This window comes from Xyrauchen texanus, chromosome 17, assembly GCF_025860055.1.
Source record: "Xyrauchen texanus isolate HMW12.3.18 chromosome 17, RBS_HiC_50CHRs, whole genome shotgun sequence".
Lineage (NCBI taxonomy): Eukaryota > Metazoa > Chordata > Actinopteri > Cypriniformes > Catostomidae > Xyrauchen > Xyrauchen texanus.
Window position 1 is genome coordinate 39,660,133 of NC_068292.1, and position 19,939 is coordinate 39,680,071.

The 19,939-nt window shown below is 36.6% G+C and overlaps 1 protein-coding gene across 1 annotated transcript in view; it reads left to right on the forward strand.

The window, feature by feature from the left end:
• The window catches only part of LOC127657499 (ras/Rap GTPase-activating protein SynGAP-like), a 153,911-nt gene that overhangs the window by 31,406 nt on the left and 102,566 nt on the right, over nucleotides 1–19,939 (forward strand). The window contains 2 exon segments of the mRNA XM_052146311.1: nucleotides 4,295–4,431; nucleotides 16,934–17,039. Of these exon segments, the coding sequence (XP_052002271.1) occupies nucleotides 4,295–4,431; nucleotides 16,934–17,039 (243 nt within the window).

Below are 19,939 nucleotides of genomic sequence, written 5' to 3' on the forward strand. Positions count from 1 at the left end.
AAAAATTTTAAATATATGTAGACTAAGTATATTAATATGTTAATTGTTAAAGTTGTATGCAAAGTGAAAGGGGGGAATGGGGGAAAAAATGTACATATGTACATATATCGTAAAACCAGAGGTCAAGTTCCTGTCAAGTTTTTTTTTCCACCACTTAATAACACTGAATTTGTTTTTTCTTTGCTACAGTCAACAAGGCATGATTTCCTACAAAGCTGCTTTGAACTATGTGTATTGTGAAAAGTTTAATAACTTTGAGCTAAACATTTATGGGTGCTCATATCGTATTGTATCGTGCATCGTGAGGCTATGCATCGTATCATACCGTATCGTGAAATTTGTGAATTGTTACTTGCCTAGAAGATACATATGAATAAATGGTCTTATATTAAGGTTTATGTATTACAGCAAATATATAAAAATGCAATTACTCAAAATATAAACTCAGCAAAAATGAAACGTCCTCCCAGTTTCAATTGGGGGGTCAAAATCAAAAGTAATAGTCAGGCTGTGGCTCAGTTGGTTGAGCGGGTCGGCCACTAATCGCAGGGTTGGTGGATCGAATCTTGGCCCACATGACTGCACATGCCGAAGTGTCCTTGGGCAAGCCACTGAAGCCCAAGTTGCTCCCAATGGCAGGCTAGCACCTTGCATAGCAGCTCTGCTGCCATTGGTGTATGAATGTGTGTGTGAATGGGTGAATGAGTCACAGTGTAAAGCGCTTTGAATACTGTAAAGGTTAAAAAGGCGCTATATAAGTGCAGACCATTTACCATTTATCTGGTGTGGCCACCAGCTGCATTAAGTACTGCAGTGCATCTCCTCCTCATGGACTGCACCAGATTTGCCAGTTATTGCTGTGAGATGTTACCCCACTCTTCCACCAAGGCATTTGCAAGTTCTTGGTCTTTTCTGGGGGAAATGGCCCTAGCCCTCACCCTCTGATCCAACAGGTCCCAGACGTGCTCAGTGAGATTGAGATCTGGGCTCTTCGCTGGCCATGGTAGAACACTGACATTCCTGTCTTGCAGGAAATCATGCACAGAATGAGCAGTATGGCTGGTGGCGTTGTCATGCTGGAGGGTCATGTCAGGATGAGCCTGCAGGAAGGGTACACATGAGGGAGTAGGATGTCTTCCCTATAACGCACAGCATTGAGATTGCCTTCAATGACATCAATCTCAGTCCGATGATGCTGTGACACACCACCCAGACCATGACGGACCCTGCACCTCCAAATCGTTCCCGCTCCAGAGTACAGGCCTCGGTGTAACACTCATTCCTTCGACGATAAACGCGAATCCGACCATCACCCCTGAAGAGACAAAACTGTGACTCGTCAGTAAGGAATACTTTTTACCAGTCCTGTCTGGTCCAGCGAATGTGGGTTTGTGCCCACAGGCGACGTTGTTGCCTGTAATGTCTGGTAAGGACATTATGGTCTGACACCATCAGCACTCGGATGCTTCACTGTGTGTATCACTCCACTTGTGTTCATGCCATTCTAAACTAAAGTGTAAGAGCAGTGCAGATCTGTTAAGAGCTATGGTTTGTCTTTTTTTTTTTTTACATTCATTTTCTTTACATTACATATGTTAGCCAGCAGGTGGTGGCAAAAGATAATTTTAGGTGTAATATGAGAAAGTTAGGTGACGTGAAGTGAAGCTGCTTCAGCCGTTTACATAAACAGCTCTTCGTGATCACATGTATTACTACAACTAAAGCTAGGAAATAGCTTTAAATGAACAACTACAACATTACAGCTCATCAAAGCTGAGAGACACAACAGACTGATTAATTACAGGAACTAAAAGCGCTTACTCTTGTAACTCTTACGTAAGTAATTAATTATAAATGAATAGGGAAAGAGACAAAAATGCCTCCCAAAACTGAAATGTCAAGTTGAAATATATATATACAATATAATGCGTATATTTATAAAATTTAATATGAGCTCTTATTACTTACATTGAAGATTTACTGTATGTTAATGAATCAATTAAATTGAAGGATTTGACATAAAAGCGGTAGTTTGAAAAAGCATTATATATATATTTTTGTTTTTAAATAGCAAGCTTGATTCAAACTGTGCCATTGCACAGAATGTTGGAGCATGTGTACAACACTCCAGATCCTATTTCTGATATTTATTAGCATTTTTTTTTTGTCATAGCTTTATCATAGAAGACTACTGGGATGCAAATAGTCACTCTGAAAAAGTAAAAAATTTGCCAGTTAATAAATTCTAGCAAACATACGGCTTCTTGAGTCCAGTTAACTGTTTTGTTAGTGTGTTTCTCTGTTGTTCTGGAGTGTTTGGAGGAAATCTGACGAATGCGTGTGAGTCTGGACAGAACCATCCTGTTGCTGTTCCAGCATCCCTCTGATGCTTCCGCCATCTGTCAGGGCTGTATCTGATTGGCTGGAGGGTTAGTGGTGGGGACTAAGACACCAGGGCAGAATATCACAGCAAGTCTGTTGCTTTAAGTGTAAATGTGTGGGAAACGTATCCAGTCATAAGTTTGAGAGAAGAACTGGGATGAAGTTAAAATGTCAAAGGCCACAGCATTCCCATTATTGCTCTCGCCTTGGCAGAAAGGGCCAGAGCCGAAAACATGACAGCTTTAAAGTGCAATTTAAACCTCAGGGTTGTACAGTGTCATCAATATCAAAGTCTGTGCATAAATGATATGCTTACAGTCTCAGACAAATTACACCTAGTGCCTGTAAGGTACTATGCTTTCCCATTTTTGTATATCTTGGCCAAAACTTTAGAAAAATAGGTATAATGTATCGTGTTTGTGTTTGTAAATAAAAAGCTATGCTTGCATTGTTTATTAGGGGACAGTTTCACAAAGACAGACTTTGGACTATTGGCAAAAAATCTGGTAAACTATGTAGCTTATTCTGGCCAAGAACCACCTTCTTAGACAGGAAGAGAACATCTGATTGACATGTAATGTGACAAACCCCTGTTTTGTTTTTATATGCCATTGTAGATGTGCACAGGTAATGAAGGAGTCACAGATCAACTTTGATGAACCGATTTATTGTCTTGTCTTACCACTGCCTGCTTGTTGCTTTCCTCTATCAACCCCCCACCTTTCTCCTGTTTCCACCCCCCATGTCCATTTCCTAACATCCGACCTCACACATTTATGTATATGTGACACACACACACACACACACACACACACACACACACACACTTACTTAAGGGAGGGTTTATCTGAAATGGATGATATCACAATAATAGAAATAATAGAGTTCTGCACGGGTATAATATTGAAGCCTGATTCTGTCCGGTAACCAAGACTGTGTGATCCGACATGACCCAACCAGCAATTCAAATTTTAAGCTCCAGCCAAACTCGAAATCTCTCTTTATAATTTCTTCTTCATGCAAGTTCTGATACGTAATAATGTAATCCCTAAAATCCCAAAACAACCATAAAAATACACATTTAAAACAACTTTACAAGTCCTTTTATAAAATTAAAAGCTTTATATTTCTGCCTTTAAACCATCAAAAACTTGGCCCCATTCACTTCCATTGTAAGTGCCTCATTGTAACCTCAATTTTCACTTCTTTATTTATCTTTATCTTTATTTGTTTTGAAAGGGGACAGTGTACATTAATCAACATTGAAACAATGTAAATGTACCCGAGTTAGCTCAAAAGTGCTAATTTTCATCGGTAGTCCATTTGTATTTTTTAAAAGATGGACAAGTCAAAATATTTTTACACTACAAATGCTGTTGATTAAGCTTAACTTGTATTGAACCCGAAGATATTGAATACATATGTTGGGATATACACTGAATTAAAACGACTTAAATTAAGACTAGATTTTAATTCACTGGTTCTTCAATAACTCCCTTGTTTGTCAGTGTAAAAAATAAACACATTTGATTTTATAAAATTATTTTAGAAGTCAGCACCTCAAAAATGTTATCTGTAAAAAACAAAGACAAATATTTATTCCATATACATATTTATGGAACAGAATAACATAAAGACTTGGTGTTGGGTTTTCTAAACTTGGGACAGACAGTAAGCTACACCTTAGCAATCACCAAGAACACCCTATAGCATCCCCATAGCAATATGCTAACAATTACTCAAAATACTTAAACTATGTAGCAACATCCTGGTACCCACCCAGAACACCTTATCATTGTAGAAATAAGTTTTACCTAGGCAAACACCACTCATGCTTTCTTCAGAAAATGTAGTTTACAGTTGCTGTCTCTGACACATGGTGGTTCCTCCTCTCCTCTCCTCTCTCTCCTAGATGCGAGGTATGCTGCCCCCCCCTCCTACAGACACCAGCCCTCCTTCGCAGCTGCTCCCTCCTACGAGCAACCCGACTGGAACCCTCGTCTGTGTGTGATCTCTGGAAATCAGCTATACATGTTGGACCAGGAGGAGGTATACCTATAATTACTGCACTTCCTCTAACATCAGCAGAGCATTTCCTCTCCAACACGTTCCTTTCTGAAATCTGTGTGCAACTATTTTACATGAGGATCTTAATCTGAAGTTATTTTGCTCAAAGTGATGATAACTCAAAATAACCCAAAAATGAAAATTCTGTCATCATTTACTCACCCTCACATCGTTCTAAACCCATTAGACTGTCTTCTGTGAAATTAACAAAAGTAAATGTTTAACAGAATGTCCTAGCTGCTCTTTTCCAAACTGTGCCTGTTAATGGGAACGGAGTATGTCAAACTCCTAAAAAGGAGGGTACAATGACCCTAAATGCACCCCTTAAGGACATGTAGCTTTTTTCTGGTCACAAAATACATCAAGGTCAAAATTGTTGGAACAACATTTGTGTGAAAATAAATAATAAAAAGGAAGGTTGTTTTGATTAAAATTCCCCACATGCTTGGGGTTCATTTCAAATACATTTGGCATTTTATTAAACCTCATGTATTCTGTAAACAAACTAATCTCTATTTTGATTGGATGAGTCAATGTGAGCCCACTTTGAACATTTTTCATAACAAAAATACCCCCCCACCCACTTAAAAAAAAAACAATAAGTTTAATAGGGGCCTTTAGCCCATGCAACAGGGGTCTTTTTTTTTTACCCTAAATACTATCCTTACACTTATTGGACAGTTATTGAAATGTTTTTTATTTAATGATCTTAAACAAAGCTGAAAATTATAAACAAAGTATTTTGTTTCAAAAGAAATGTGTTATTAAATAACATTTACAACACTTTAAAAAAATATTAAATATTAGATCAAATTGCCTCAAAATCAACCTTTAGACATTTCACACAATGCTCTCATGGAAAAGGGACATTTTGCAGTGTATAGTGACAAACAGGTGTTTAGGAATATGCTATGGTTGTTTTTGTTGATATTTAGTGTTTTGGGAGCCTGCAGTGTTTTACCATACCCTAAAAGTGGTCCATGTAATGTACAGTTCATATGCTATATCTGTAATCATACAATAGTTGTGTGTAACTTAAAGTTATTATTCACTAAAAATATTTCCTATAAATCTCATTAACTTCCAGGCCTTTTTTATTTGACGTGGAAAAGAGCTGCTCGGAGATTCTTCCAAACTTCTTTAGTACTCTTCACTAACATGAGGGAGAGTAAATAATGATTGAATAAATGATTTTTTGGCCTAATTTTCCCATTTTCTCCAAAAAACTAATATTTTTATGGTACTTTGTGCATGTTGTTTCAAAGAATCTTTACAAAAAATAGCCAACAAGCCACAGGTGAAAATAGCAAGAACATTTCTAATCATATAAATATGGTATATAAGTAGTAAAAAAAAACCTTCCCATAGCTGGGTTCACTAAAACGATTTTACCATCTGAGACAAATTTTCTTGTGATAGGCAGGGGTGGTTTTAGGGTCTAATAGACTATATACAGGGCTTATAGCCCTGACCTCTGTGGATGCCAATAGGCCATCCTTTGATTAAATATTGGTAAATAAAACAGTTTATAAATAATGTTTGAATGTTTAAATCTATTATTTATAAAAGTAAATCTTTAAATATTGGAGCTATTACTGGAATCTCACCCTCAGATGTGCTCAAAGATTAAAATGTGCCATGACGTGAGGAATGACATTTTCCCATAGTCGTAGTGCAAAATCGGCAGATTTTGATCTCTTAGCGTGACTTGTGCACAAATGGCATTAGTTCTGGCATTATCAAAAATTGGCCAGATTAGATAAAACACTTAGTCAACATGGTCAATTGGGACAATTGGGTCCAAAAACTTGGCTATGATGTGTATTGTCTCACATAATGTCACACAAAGTGTCATTCTTTTTTACTAAACATTTCACTTGGATCTAATCGTACAGTGAAAAGCAACAATAGTAAAATAAACAAACAAAAACAAACAGTGTGCAACCGGCTTAAAGGGATAGTTCACCCAAAATTTAAAATGTTCTCATTATTTACTCTACCCTCATGCCATTCCAGATGTGTATTAATTTCTTTCTTCTGCAGAACACAAATTACGATTTTTTAGATCTCTGTAGGTCCAAACAATGCAAGTGAATGGGAGCCAAAATGTTTACGCTCCAAAAATCACATAAAGGTAGTATATAAGTAATCCATATGACTCTGGGAGTTACATTAATATTTTGTGAAGCAATATGAAAGGTGTGGGTGAGAAACAGATCAATATTTCAAATCAAGTTTAGATAGAAATTATTCTGCCCAGTAGGGGTAGTATTCATGAAGAAAATCACCAAAAACACAAGAAGGATGTGAAGGTGAATGTTAAAGTGGAGGCTGACTGAGCAGGGAGGATCATTTATAGTAAAAATGACTTAAATTTTGATCCGTGTTTGACCCACACCTATCAAATCACTTCTGAAGACATTGATTTAACCACTGGAGTCGTATGGATTATTTTTATGCTGACTTGTGATTTTTGGAGCTTAAAAATTTTAGCACCCATTTACTTGCATTGTATGGTACAAAAGAGCAGAGAAATTCTTCCAAAAATTTTAATTACTGCTCTGCTGAAGAAAGTAATTCACACACCTCTGGGATGGCGTAAAGGTGAGGAAATGATGAGAATTTATATTTTTGGGAGCACTATTCCTTTAATTATGGACACAGTGACAAACCACTTAAGTAGCCAGCAATGTGGATAAGGTCCCAACCAGTGCGGAGAGCGATGAGAGGCTCATTAATCAGAGATGCAGTCTCGTTTAATTGCAGCCGTTTTGTTGCATGTTCCGATAAGGCCACACTTTGAATAGATGTGAATCAGTCGTGACAGGCTAATGGTTGTCACATCTGTGAAGATGAGGATTATGAAATATTCATGCTTGTCACTCATCTCCTGTAGGGTACAGTTGCTTCCCTGTTTGTTTGTGTGAGAGTCTTCATTCAGGTTATGTAGTGAATGACAACGGTCTCCTCCATGCAGACATGTGCACTGTCGGAGTCTTTTTTTTCTCTAATTGTTTTCAGGATGTGCTGAAGACTGAAGCGAGGAAATTAGTTTTTGATCAATACTTACTGCTCTCACTTAAAGGAATAGTTCACCCAAAAATGAAAATTCTTTCATTATTCACTTACCCTGATGCCATCCCAGATGTGTATGACTGTCTTTCTTCAGATGAACACAAAAAGATTTTTAGAACATAAAGCTCTGTCAGGTCCTTATAAAGAAAATACAGGGTGTAACGAGTAGTTGCTGAGATGAGACGGGAGATGCTGGATCTAATTGAAGGTGTTTAATGAAGATGATGAAAGTGAAACAAACATGAAATCAAATAGCAACAAACAAGAACTGAGGGAATGAAACTAGAGGGTATTTACACACACAAGGGCTAATGAGGGAATGGAGAACAGGTGAGAGCAATGGATGAACAGATGGCAGTGATGAGGGCAGTGCATTATTGGAAATGTAGTCCGGGGGAAACAGAAGACAGAGGGCAAAAAACACTTCACAATAAGAGTCCTTGGAAACATGATGGAAACACTTAAATCGATTGGTTTATGTAAGACACAAGTTGATAATTAAAATGATTTTAAGCTTTTTAAAAGTTAATAACATTTTAATTATTGTTTTTTATTATTATTCTGGAATCATTTACTCAACTTCATGTTGTTCCAAATCCAAATCATTTTCTTTCTGCCATGGAACACAAATTAAATAATTTAGCATAAAGTTCAAGTTTCTCTTTTCATACATTGAAAAAACAATTGTTGAACAGGACTTTAAAGCCAGATTTTCTAGGCTTAAATATTGGTCTGTTCCTCACACAGAGCTATTGTTTGGCTTCAGGAGGAGTGTAGTTCACAAGTCATATGGACAAATTTTATGATGCTTGACAACTACAATCCCCATTGACTTTTAATGCGTGGAAAAGATCAACTTGGATATTCAGCCTAACACCAGCATTTGTGTCCATGGATGAAAAAACAATTCAAGTTTGGAACAAACTGATTAAGTGATGACAGAATTGAAATTTTGGGGTGAACTATTCCTTTATCAGAATACATTTTCCAAGAGTGCCGTAAACACATTATACATGAAAAATTATTGGGTTTTACATACACAATGTATGTGTGTTTTTATCCTTTGCATAAACACGCCTATTTTTAAGATTTAGGCATTTCAATTACAAAAAATAAATAAAAAATTATCAAATTGAATTGTGTAATGTTTAAGAAAATGTAATTAATGAAATTATTATTTTTTTTATTTTTATTTTATTTTATTAAAGATTACTCAATTTTGTTATGAAATTGAAATATGTAAATCTTACAATTATTTGTAGCTGCAGAAGCCCCCAAAAGTATTTGAATACTTAAAATGTCAAAAGTTACAGTAGTAATTTTTGTATTTTTTTTCAAACCGAACGTTGGTAAAGGTGCATGGAGATTTAAAGGCATAGCTCACCCAAAAATTAAAATTCTCATCATTTTCTCACCCTTTAATGTGTTTGACTTACTTTATTTTGCTGAACACAAAGATTTTTAAAAGGATATCTCAGCTTTATTTATTTAGCAACTAAATAGCTACCAACATTTTGAAGCTCCAAAATCACTACTTAAAGGCATTACATTTAATCCATGTCTTCAGAAGCAATATGATATGTGTGAGTGAGAAACAGATCAATATTTAAGTCATTTATTTTACTTTCAATCTCCACTTTCAGTTCCACATTCTTCAGCTTTTGTTTTTGGCAATTCACATTCTGTGTGCATATCACCAACTATTGGGCAGGGAAGATAATTTATAGTAAAAAAGGACTTAAATATTGAACTGTTTCTCACCCACACTTGTCATTTAGCTAAAAAATCTTTGTTTCCTGCTGAAGAACGACATACACATTTGGGATGGCATGAGGGTGAGTAAATAATAAGATCATTTTCTTTTTTTCTGCAAACTCTACCTTTAAATCGGTAAGTGTGATAAAGCAGTTTTTGCTGACACTATCTACAATAGTTTCAATATGTTGATAAAGGAAAAATGTTTTAGGCATTGTAGCAACAGATGTAGTTCATTACAGTAACAGTTTGACCACTAGAAAGTGCCCAAACACCCTTTGTCTTCATTTTGAACATGCTTGAAAACCATGCTTGTGCTATTTTTCTTTAAAATTAATTCCACTTGATTTGATATTTTGTTATTTAATACAATTCACATTTTTTCACTAATAAAAAAACAATACAAGTCATACTCACAGGATATGTTACAGTAATCTAGATGATATATAGAGAGACTTGTTGCTATGTTCAGAAACAGCCTTTAGAGGGAGCAGAAAAGGAGTGATTTGCTGCCATGTCACAAGGTTCTGATTGATGTGAGATGACAGTGGCCCACATCTGACTTCAAACACTCTCTGCACCAGCACTCAAATAAATGGTCCTCATGTGGATCTGTGCCACTGTGACACTGCGTTATGCAAGTAGAGGCCCAGAGCAAGGTTTCTCTCACTTTGAGTGGGCGATTGCCATTCTCATAGCTGCCTCAGAAATCAGACTACGGAATCAGGCAAAATCACAAGCAAACCGTTATCATTGTGTTCAGTGTGTAAATTTACTCATTAGTATACAAGCAGGATTCGTTTGCAGCTCACAGGGTGAAAGTACATAAAGAGTGTTTGGAAGAGCCGTTAACGTTTTCCAACGCTAAACAGAGTTTGTTTCACAGAGAGAAAAGATTAAAGGAACAGTTTACCCAAAAATGAAAATTCTTTTGTCATTTGCTCACTCTCATGCCACCCTAGATGTATGACTCTTTGAGTTTTAGAAGAATATCTATGCTCTGTGGGTCTTCACAATGCAAGTGAATGTGACCAGAAATGTTAGTCTTCAAAAATAACAGGAATAAAGGCAGAATAAAAGTAATCCATACAACTCCAGTGATTAAATTCATATCATCTGAAATGCTATGATAGCTGTGGGTGAGAAACAGATAAATATTTAAGACCTGTTTTTCTTTTAATCTCCAACATTGACCAGCCACAACCAGTAGGTGGCGATATGCACATAGAATGAGAATTGCCAAACAACAGAAGAACAAGAATATAGTAAATGAAAGAGGAGATTTATGGTAAATATTGTTCTGTTTCTCATCCACACCTTTCATATCACTCCGGAAGACATGGATTTAATCACTGGAGTCTTATGGATTACTATTTTACTGACTTAGGTGATTATTGGAGATTCAAAGTTTTGGCCACCATTCGCTTGCATTGTGAGGATCTACAAAGCTGAGATATTCTTCTAAATATCTTAATTTGTGTTCAGCAGAAGAAAGAATGTCATACACATCTGGGATGGCATGAGGGTGAGGAAATAATGAGGGAATTTTCATATTTGGGTGAACTATGCCTTTAAAAATGGATCACATGAATATATGGAAGACGTGGTTTGACGAGCGCAATAGTCCTTTTTCACACTCCGGGTTTTAAAACGCGGAAGTAAACGATTGCAGGGTTAACTTTGACAGCGGTGAATGGGAGACCACAGCATACATTATTTTCACTAACACATTTGTTCTAAGAGCAAAAGAAAAAAAATCCACTATTACATTTGAATGATTATCCAGAAGAAAGAGCGGTGGATTAAGATGGGAGAAGTTACCAAATTTACTGTCACTCTCTCAGCAGCTGTAATAGAAACCCCCTCGCAGCTTTGGCAATTCATTTTTTTAAACTAATTCCAGAGTAATATAACACAAAGCATAATGTTATAAACTTACACTCAATATTTAAAAAAGTGATCATAAAAAAGTTAGCTAAATTTACACTACTAAATAAAGTGGAAACGCGTCATCACGGTCTGTGAAAAAGGTCTATTTTCTTGTGTACTAATAAAACAGTAAGTATGGATGAGCAGGTCGATCCTAAAGTAACAATAACCCAATACTGATTTTGTGTCGAGATGACACTCATAAAAATATCGATTCTAAAGGCTTTTACTAAACTAGGGATTTTATTATTTTTTATTAACATGAAAACTATTGTGTTTTTATAAGATACTAAGTGACAAAAAATAAACTATATAAGCAAATATTTGCATGCGATTGGATCTATTTTCCTTCTGATTATCTTAACGTGCAGAAATGCTAAATGACACGAGCAGTTGCAGACAGCAAATAGCCACTGTACTTGCTTTTTATGAATTTATTTAAATTACTATCTGTTAAAGAAAATGTTCTGTTGTTTGTAAATTATAAACAAAACCAGATGTCTGATAATTAGCAGTTTAGGAATATACATTTAAATATATTATGTCTTTTAAATATAACGTTGGCTAAAATAACCCATTAAATCGTCAGAAATGGCAAAAAAAGAAAAGGTGTTGAAATCAATTTTGTCGATACTGATCTTGATATCAATTTACTTTGTACATTTGAAATGGGACACCTCATTTTGCCTTTAACTATGGGAAAATCTAGTATGTAATAGGATGGGTGGCATACGTATGAAACACCCAAATGAACAGATTCACTAACACAAATTGGACTTCCCAAAACCGCCTGAGAGAGAGGACAGTTTAGAAGGGACTATTGTCTCAGTTCGCTCTCTGTGCAGTGTTGGATAAAGTAACTTGTTAAAAAAGCTACAGTGATCTGCAAAAAAAAAAAAAAAACACTATCAGGCGCCTGAAAAATGTAGCATGTAGTGTTGCTACAAGAGTTAATTTCCATGCCTTTATGAGAAAGCTGTATATCCATCTATCCGTATATTACAGCTGCCAGATTTGACTGATTGCAAATCCAAAATGTAGTAATTGCTCAGTACAAATGAAACAGAACATAATATATCTAATATATTCATAAGGTCAGGATCTCACCACAAAGTACTGAACATACAATGAAAAAATATATATATATATTTTCTTACTTGCCGTTTTTGTCTTGTTTTCCAATGAATGTGTTCCAGTACATTTCTAAACCTGCTTGAAGCAAGATCTATTTACTTAAGAAGCAAAATGACAAGATATTATGTCAATTCATTTCTTATCCCAATAGATATAATTGTTTTCTTGATTTAAGCATCAACAACTCAACATTTTCTTACATTTATCTTTAAAAAAAATAAAGGTACATATTGTCAATTACTTATTAATTAACGGTATCTTGTTTAAAGGATGTTTTCGATACTTTTACTGGAAAGCGAGTAAAAAATACTCAGTAAGAAAACAATTTTTGCGGTGTAGGTCAAATCTCTAGTGCAAAGCATCATACCGTGTCATTTATTACCAGAGCAGCTGTAACCTGACATTGATGGGATGTTGATATAAGCAGACAGATATCATCCTTCTTCTATTTAGCTCTGGCATTCAGCTGTGATATTGTGGTGCCGTGGGTTTCACAGGGCAGATCTGGGATGGAACGGGATGCCAGCAGAATCAGTCTAGCTTCGGGGTCGGTCAAGCTGCCTGCAGGGTTCTGTCAGGCTGGGTTGTGATCTATTAGGACAGAACAGAGTCCACACCTGCTGCTCTCTTCCCCATTCCATCCCTCACCTGCCCCATCACACAGCTGGGCTGGTTTGGGCTGTACAGACATATGGAGTAGCCTCCTAAAGTGCGGCATGGATATGTTTTCCAAGCATGAGTCCAGCCCTCTCCTCCCCATACCTGATTTAGGCCGCATACACAGACACACAAAGTGTTCTCACGTTTAAAACAGCTACAGTACTCTGAGCACAATAAAATGGAAAGCAGGGGTCAGTAGCGTTACAATAAATAAAACAAAGTAATTTTAAAAAGAAAAGTTATTCTTGGTTTATCATTCCCCTTTCCCCCACAGCTGTTTGTCTGTAAAAAACATAAAATTATGTCACTTTATTGTTTGCAATTTTGTAGTGGGCCCATTGAGCAACTTAGCAACATTTGATTGTAGTTTCCCACCAGTTACAATTACAACAAAAAATAAATCTTGTACTTTCAGTATCTTTTTTAGTAAAATCTAGAGAAGGCATACAGATTGCTTCATTGGGCTATCCAAGTGCATTAGGTCCTGTTTGACCTGCTCCGAGTGGGATTCGAACCAGGGTCTCCGGCATGGGAGGTGAGTGTGCTAATGAGGAGGCTAAAGGCACTAGAATCAGTTGCTAGTGCGCCTCTTGAGGCCAGGAGAGTGAGGTTTATACACCCTACACAGCTATCACGTACCAGCTTGCTCCCGTTACACAAGGAGTAGAACGCGTGTGCTCAATAAGGTGGGAAAATGTTAGTTTAAAGAAGGCAACAAAAAAAAAATCTGAAAAGGTTACATTATGGGGCAATAACATACAATTTTATGGGGGAGCTGGTTTTTCATCTCTTGTATCGTACAATGGCTGTACATTATCACTTACATCTTGGAACTTCGAATGATCAATGCATTTTATTTGCTTTAAATCTTTTACCATTCACTTTGTACATATCTGCGTGGCATCACACACCCACATATCAAAGTCAGAATCAAAGATTTCCGCCAGAGTGTCAGAGCAGGGATAGAGATCCGGATCGCTGATCCATGGCAGGTCCATCTCCACATGGTCTCAGACTCATGTTTTGTTCCTTGATCTTCCTTGATCTATGCCAGAAAACATTGAGCCCAGTAATTGCTGCCAAGGCAACACAGTCACAGACCCAGCTGAATTTATTGTAAAAGGTGCCACTCACTTGTGTTCCACAGTTCCTGACACATACTGTAGATTTGTTTCTGATGAGTTCTAATGGGTTGTATGTGCCATTTTGTTATAGCACCAATGCACAATATTACTTTAACAGTAAATCTCGTTATGCATGTTACGCAAACTGACAAATATTTAATGGCATGCACTTACTCTATATTTAAAAAATAAATCTGCATTGCCTTTCAAGGCCCCAAAGTGGATAACTGTTCACATAAAAGGCCACGCGAGTTGATAAATGAACATAGATCTAGTACGCTTAAGAGATCCTACCTGTAATTTAATTGCAGCTTGCAATATATACATTTTAGGAGCCATTCATCTTAGCATTTAAATATAATATTTTGTTTTGTTTTGCCCTCATGGGTGCAGCATAATGTAGACATCCTTCATGTTTAAAACTATATAAAGACAAACCGCACCAATGCGCCATCAGGCAGAGCTCACAACATAATCTTACTGTCAGCTGTGCGTAGCACTGCCATTCCCTTTAGACATTCTGAACAATTTGCATTCTTCATTGTGTATGAAATGCTGAGCTGCACATAAAACGCGAGAACCCATATGGCAAAAATTGTCTACATCATTTTTTTTTTATACAAAAATTGACATAGACCAAATATACGAAAAAAATGCTATTGTGGCTCAGTGGTTAGCACTGTCACCTCACAGCAAGAAGGTCGCAGGGCTCAACTGGGCCATACTGTGTGGAGTTTGCATGTACTTCCTATGTCTGTGTGGGTTTCCTTCAGGTGCTCTGGTTTCCACCACAAGTCCAAACGCATGCAGGTAAGGTGAATGACTCTGAATTGCCTCAGAGTTGTGAGTGAGAGTTATATATATATATATATATATATATATATATATAAAAATACATTTAGAAATAAGTTAGGAGTGTCCTTGAGCAAGGCACTTAACTCCAGGTTGCTCTGGGGGGATTGTCCCTGTAATAAGTGCTCTGTAAGTCGCTTTGGATAAAAGCGTCTGCCAAATGCATAAATGTAAATGTAAATAAGTTGCCTTATCCCAATGTTTCAACTGCTTGTCTTGTTCATGTTGGACATATTTGTTATATATTTCGAAAATGTGAAGGCTTAAGCAAGATATTTATACTATCAAAACTTAAACTATTAACAAAACTTTTAAATTATAATTTGTCAAATATTTTTCTTTCAACCACGTTCTCTGTAACATATATTTACAATATGTAAATATATTTTGGGGGGAAAAGTATTTAAATTTTAAGTATTAATTTTTTTTATAAATATATATATAATATAAATTGTATTTATTATAAAATATATGTATATACATTTATTTTCAAATCATTTTGTTATGTATTGTTCCAAATATTTTTGTTGGCCATTTTTATTATTAATATTATTATAATTTATTTGTATTTTAAAATCATTATAAAAAATATGTGTTGTAAATAATATTTATAAAAATGTATTTTAGATATATTTTAGTTATTTAATTTTCCAGATGTATTTTTTGGGAAATTTTTGTATTTGAAAATCAAAATATATAGATATGTTTAAATACACACACACACACACACACACATTCAAAAATGTCTTGCTCTTTTAGTACATACAGTCATTTTAATATGTTTTAAGATTTTATTAAACAAATGTTTAAACAAAAAATTTACAATATGTTTCAGATATGTTTCAAATAAATGTAGGATATAAGAAAGCATCAGGGCCTTGTTACTGCAGCCGAGTGTCTGAATTCAGACAATAAGCAGTGCTTACGCTACTCTCTGCAGGAGCTCAATGTCTGATCCTCTCCTGCCCCGCTCATTTATCACCCTAGACTGTAGGTAATCACTTCATTCACTGCCCTGCTCTTAAAACCCGGATTGTATCTTATCGATCGTGTAGTGGTGGCAACACAGGATACTCATGCTCATGTTGCTAAACGACCCCTGTGCAATCTGAAGGCAAATGTTTGCTGAGATGTTTTCTTCTGTCTGCCTGCAGATGCCAGAGGAGGCGTCGTGCTCACGGAGATGGCCTTGGAGATGAATCAGAGCTCTCCTCTTAACAGGCTTAAATAAACACATTACACACCTACGTTTGTAATTATTTTTCCCTCCTCGCCCCAAACGCACACCTATACTTTATTATTTCAAGGAATCCAGCCCCAATGGGACCTGATGTTTTAACTGTGGAGGTTTCCGATTAGGGAAATTGTCTTTGTGTTCTGTCAATGCAATTTTTTAGTAATTGTTCTGTGTACACATGAGCAAGACAAACATTTTTGGCCACTCTGGCTTGCATTTAATTTTTTTCACCATTGTTGTTATGTTTTTAAAGACCGCCCTTTTGGTCCAGTTACATTTTTTAAATGAACTTATAGCTGATATAAACTTTTCTTTTTTTCTTTTTTTGCAGATTGTATTAAACTGTATGTATGGACTTAAGTTAAGTGTCATTCTAGAAAGCATTTGATTGGACAAAAATCTGTGTAGTGCAAGATGAGTCATCAATATTTTTGGTCCGTTTTTGGTCCGAAATACTTTAGATTTTAAATGTGCATATCTGTGAAAGTTGATTTTGTCAACTTTTAGGAGTACAATTAGCATAAAGAAGTCTTTAAAACTAACAGACGTTAAATTGATTTAATGGGGCTTAAAATCCAAGATATTTTCCTGTTTGAACAGCCCCTCAGACTGCTCTGCTCTGCCTAAGGACGGCCATCGCAAAGCCCTGCGTGTGTGACTCACCTCTGCGTATTGACCTCGAGTTCTTTGTGCTGACCTTTTTCTCTGCTCCCCGCAGGTTCACCCTTTGTTGATGCGCGAGCAGCGCTCCGAGTTGCACAGGAACAAGCTGCTGCGACGGGCGGTCAGCGTGCCTGTGGAGGGGAGGCACCATCCTGAGATGGGTGAGTGAAGTTTGACACGCGGTGCCCTGCTTCCTCTGAGCCGGATGCGTTTAAACCTGTAAGGCTCTGTTCAAACTCGGTACGTTTACATGCGCAGCTATAATCGAGCTAGAGTGTGTTTTTGCGTAATCTAGCTCTAGTTTTCATCTCTTTGTCCAAAGACACATAAAAAAATGTGTAAAAGTATTTGAATGAAAGACGTCGTCAGCTGAGGTTTAAAAGCACTCCACGAGTCTTCTCTGTCTTTTTGAGCATACGCTCAATGTCGGGAATACTGTTGGGAAAAACTACTTGAAATCCAATCTGACCATTCAAACTGGGCCACATTTCAGATTTCAAACCACACATGATGTAATTTGGATTGTGTGTTTTTTGCTGTTCATACTACAAACAACAAAACCAACTTGAATCGGATGCTCCAAAAAAATCTCTTTTTTTCTGCATGTCTAAACAAAGCCTAACAAACCACAAAGCATGCCTCTACTGTCTGTTGAATAGCACATACATGCAAGATCTTGAACAAGGTGGCCCTCTGCTGCTCATTCGAGACTCTTTCCGCAGTTTCCGTGACAACGATTAGGGATTCGCACAATTCTGTGAAGGGCCACCCACAGCTATGCACTCTGATGTGCAGTAGTCAGCATTGCTGAATGTCATGTCTGCACTTTAAGTGACGTAGGAGCGATATTGCACCATATGGTCTCCAGAACTCAAGCCCTTAAGGCAGGTGGAATATTGAATGGAATTGATCTCATGAGAATGGCATTAATTAGCTCATGTAAGATGACGAGGCGGGCATCAGGGTGGGTAACGTTCAGTGAAGTATGGATTCATTGTTCAGTACAATGACATGGTGACCTATTTTGCAGTGGCTTTTTCCCATTGCTTTTCAGCTTACAGTAGTTTGCACAATGGGTTGACTTTCAAGTTGAGACTATGCTCTGTTCCAAGTCAAATGGAACCTTACAAGTGACTGAACCGAAACGCTCTACATAGGCAGCAACTCTGCGTACTAAACAAATGGTGCTCCTCATTTAGCTGCATGAGAGGCTGGTATTAGCACATGTTTGCTAAGCTAACAATGTGATTCTCTGATAAGATAAAAACAAGGGGGTTGTTGCTGTTTAGTGTTTAAGGAGAAAATAAAGTCAAAAGTGCCTTTTACATATCGTCCCGCCCTATACTTATGCCATCGGTTGAGCCAGAAATTCAGGAGTTTTTCGCACAAACAAACAGAGCAAGGTTTTGATAGTGTCACATTCAGAAAATCAATCTACTGTATGTATGGTTGCTAATAGTTGTCTCTGCACATTAAGCAGGGATAGGAGAAAATATTTAAACATCTGAAAAATTACACACTTCACCTCTTAAAGTAATGTGGCTGCAAGCTGTTAGCTTCCCCTTAAAACCCTTTCAACACTTTGACACCGGCTCACTTCCACTTGGTTGAATTTTGTCTTCGGATGTAACACTCTCACAGATGCAGTCTATTTGTTTTTTGTACCGCCTTAGGCATCAGAATTAATTGAAGACTAAGCAATAAACAAGCACTTAAAAGCTTGAGTTTGATTTCGGTAGTTAATTGCACTTGCATTTGTAAGCAAATCACCACTGCAGTGCCTTTTATAACTGTGACATGGTTTTCATTGTACAGTATGAACTTCTGAAAAGTGTCTGGAGATCCATGCCATTAAATCTTCCTTGAGTGTTTGTTAAGAGTAGAAAATATAATCAACTGTGTGACATGATAATCTGTTTGGATGCACATTTTAGGTGTGAATCTAATAGGGAATCTTTTATTTAAAGGGATAGTACCCACCAAAAATGAAAATTTGGTCAACATTTACTCACCCTCATACTGTTCTAGTCCTTGTATTATAGTCCTTCCTCAGTGAAACTGATATGTTAAGGCAAATTTGTACAAGCTGCTCTTTTTCAAACAAAGGAAGTGGGTGATGATTTATACTCATCCATATAACAGTATGATAGCTTTAGGTGAGGAACAAATTGAAATTTAAGTCTTTATTCACCAAAAATCTTCTTTTCAGCTGGTGCTCTCAAATCTCATCCATGCTTGTTTTCAATTAAAAGATGGCAATTTTACTAGTGTCATGCTCTTTTGTTTCATGTGACCGATCATGACGTGGCAATTTCAAGTGACTGCAAATAAGAGTTGCGAGCTACGAAGGGGGGGAAGATTATAAAAAACAACATGCATTGTGGGTTGTTCCTCACACAGAGCTGTTGTATTGCTCTAGAATACTTTAAATAGTTTGTATAAATCAAGTTTGTATAAATCACCTTCCACTTTCAAATGAGTAACTCAGACAATCTGCCTTACATCATCGTTTGTGTTCCACGGAAGAAATATATATCGAGGCTGGAACGATATGAGGGTGAGTAAATTATGACAACATTTTAATATGTGGCCAAGCAATTTCTTTTAATAGAGAATACAGTTAACAGTTAAACTTGTAAATGGTGTAGCACGTACCATATGAAATTAAATCTGGACAGACATCTATCTTGACAATACTCAGCACTGGCTATTCTAATAAAAATAGACCTAGGCTAAATAAATTAGTATGATATGGAAGAAGTATATTCATATGAGAAAATGAGTCACATTAATGACAAAAAAATTGGGATGGCAGAGCATATTGCTCTCAGCTAACTAACAGTGTGTGACTGGGCAAAGATTTTGAAATGAGGCATTAGTTCTTGTATTAATGCAGATGTCTTCATCGGAGTGCATCAGAGGAATAAGCTTAGTTCAACCAAAAAGGAAAATTCTCTCATCATTTACTTACCCAGATCTCAGATGTGTATGACTTTCTTTCATCTGCAGAAAACAAAGATTGTTAGAAGAACATCTCACCTCTGTAGGTCCTCACAATGCA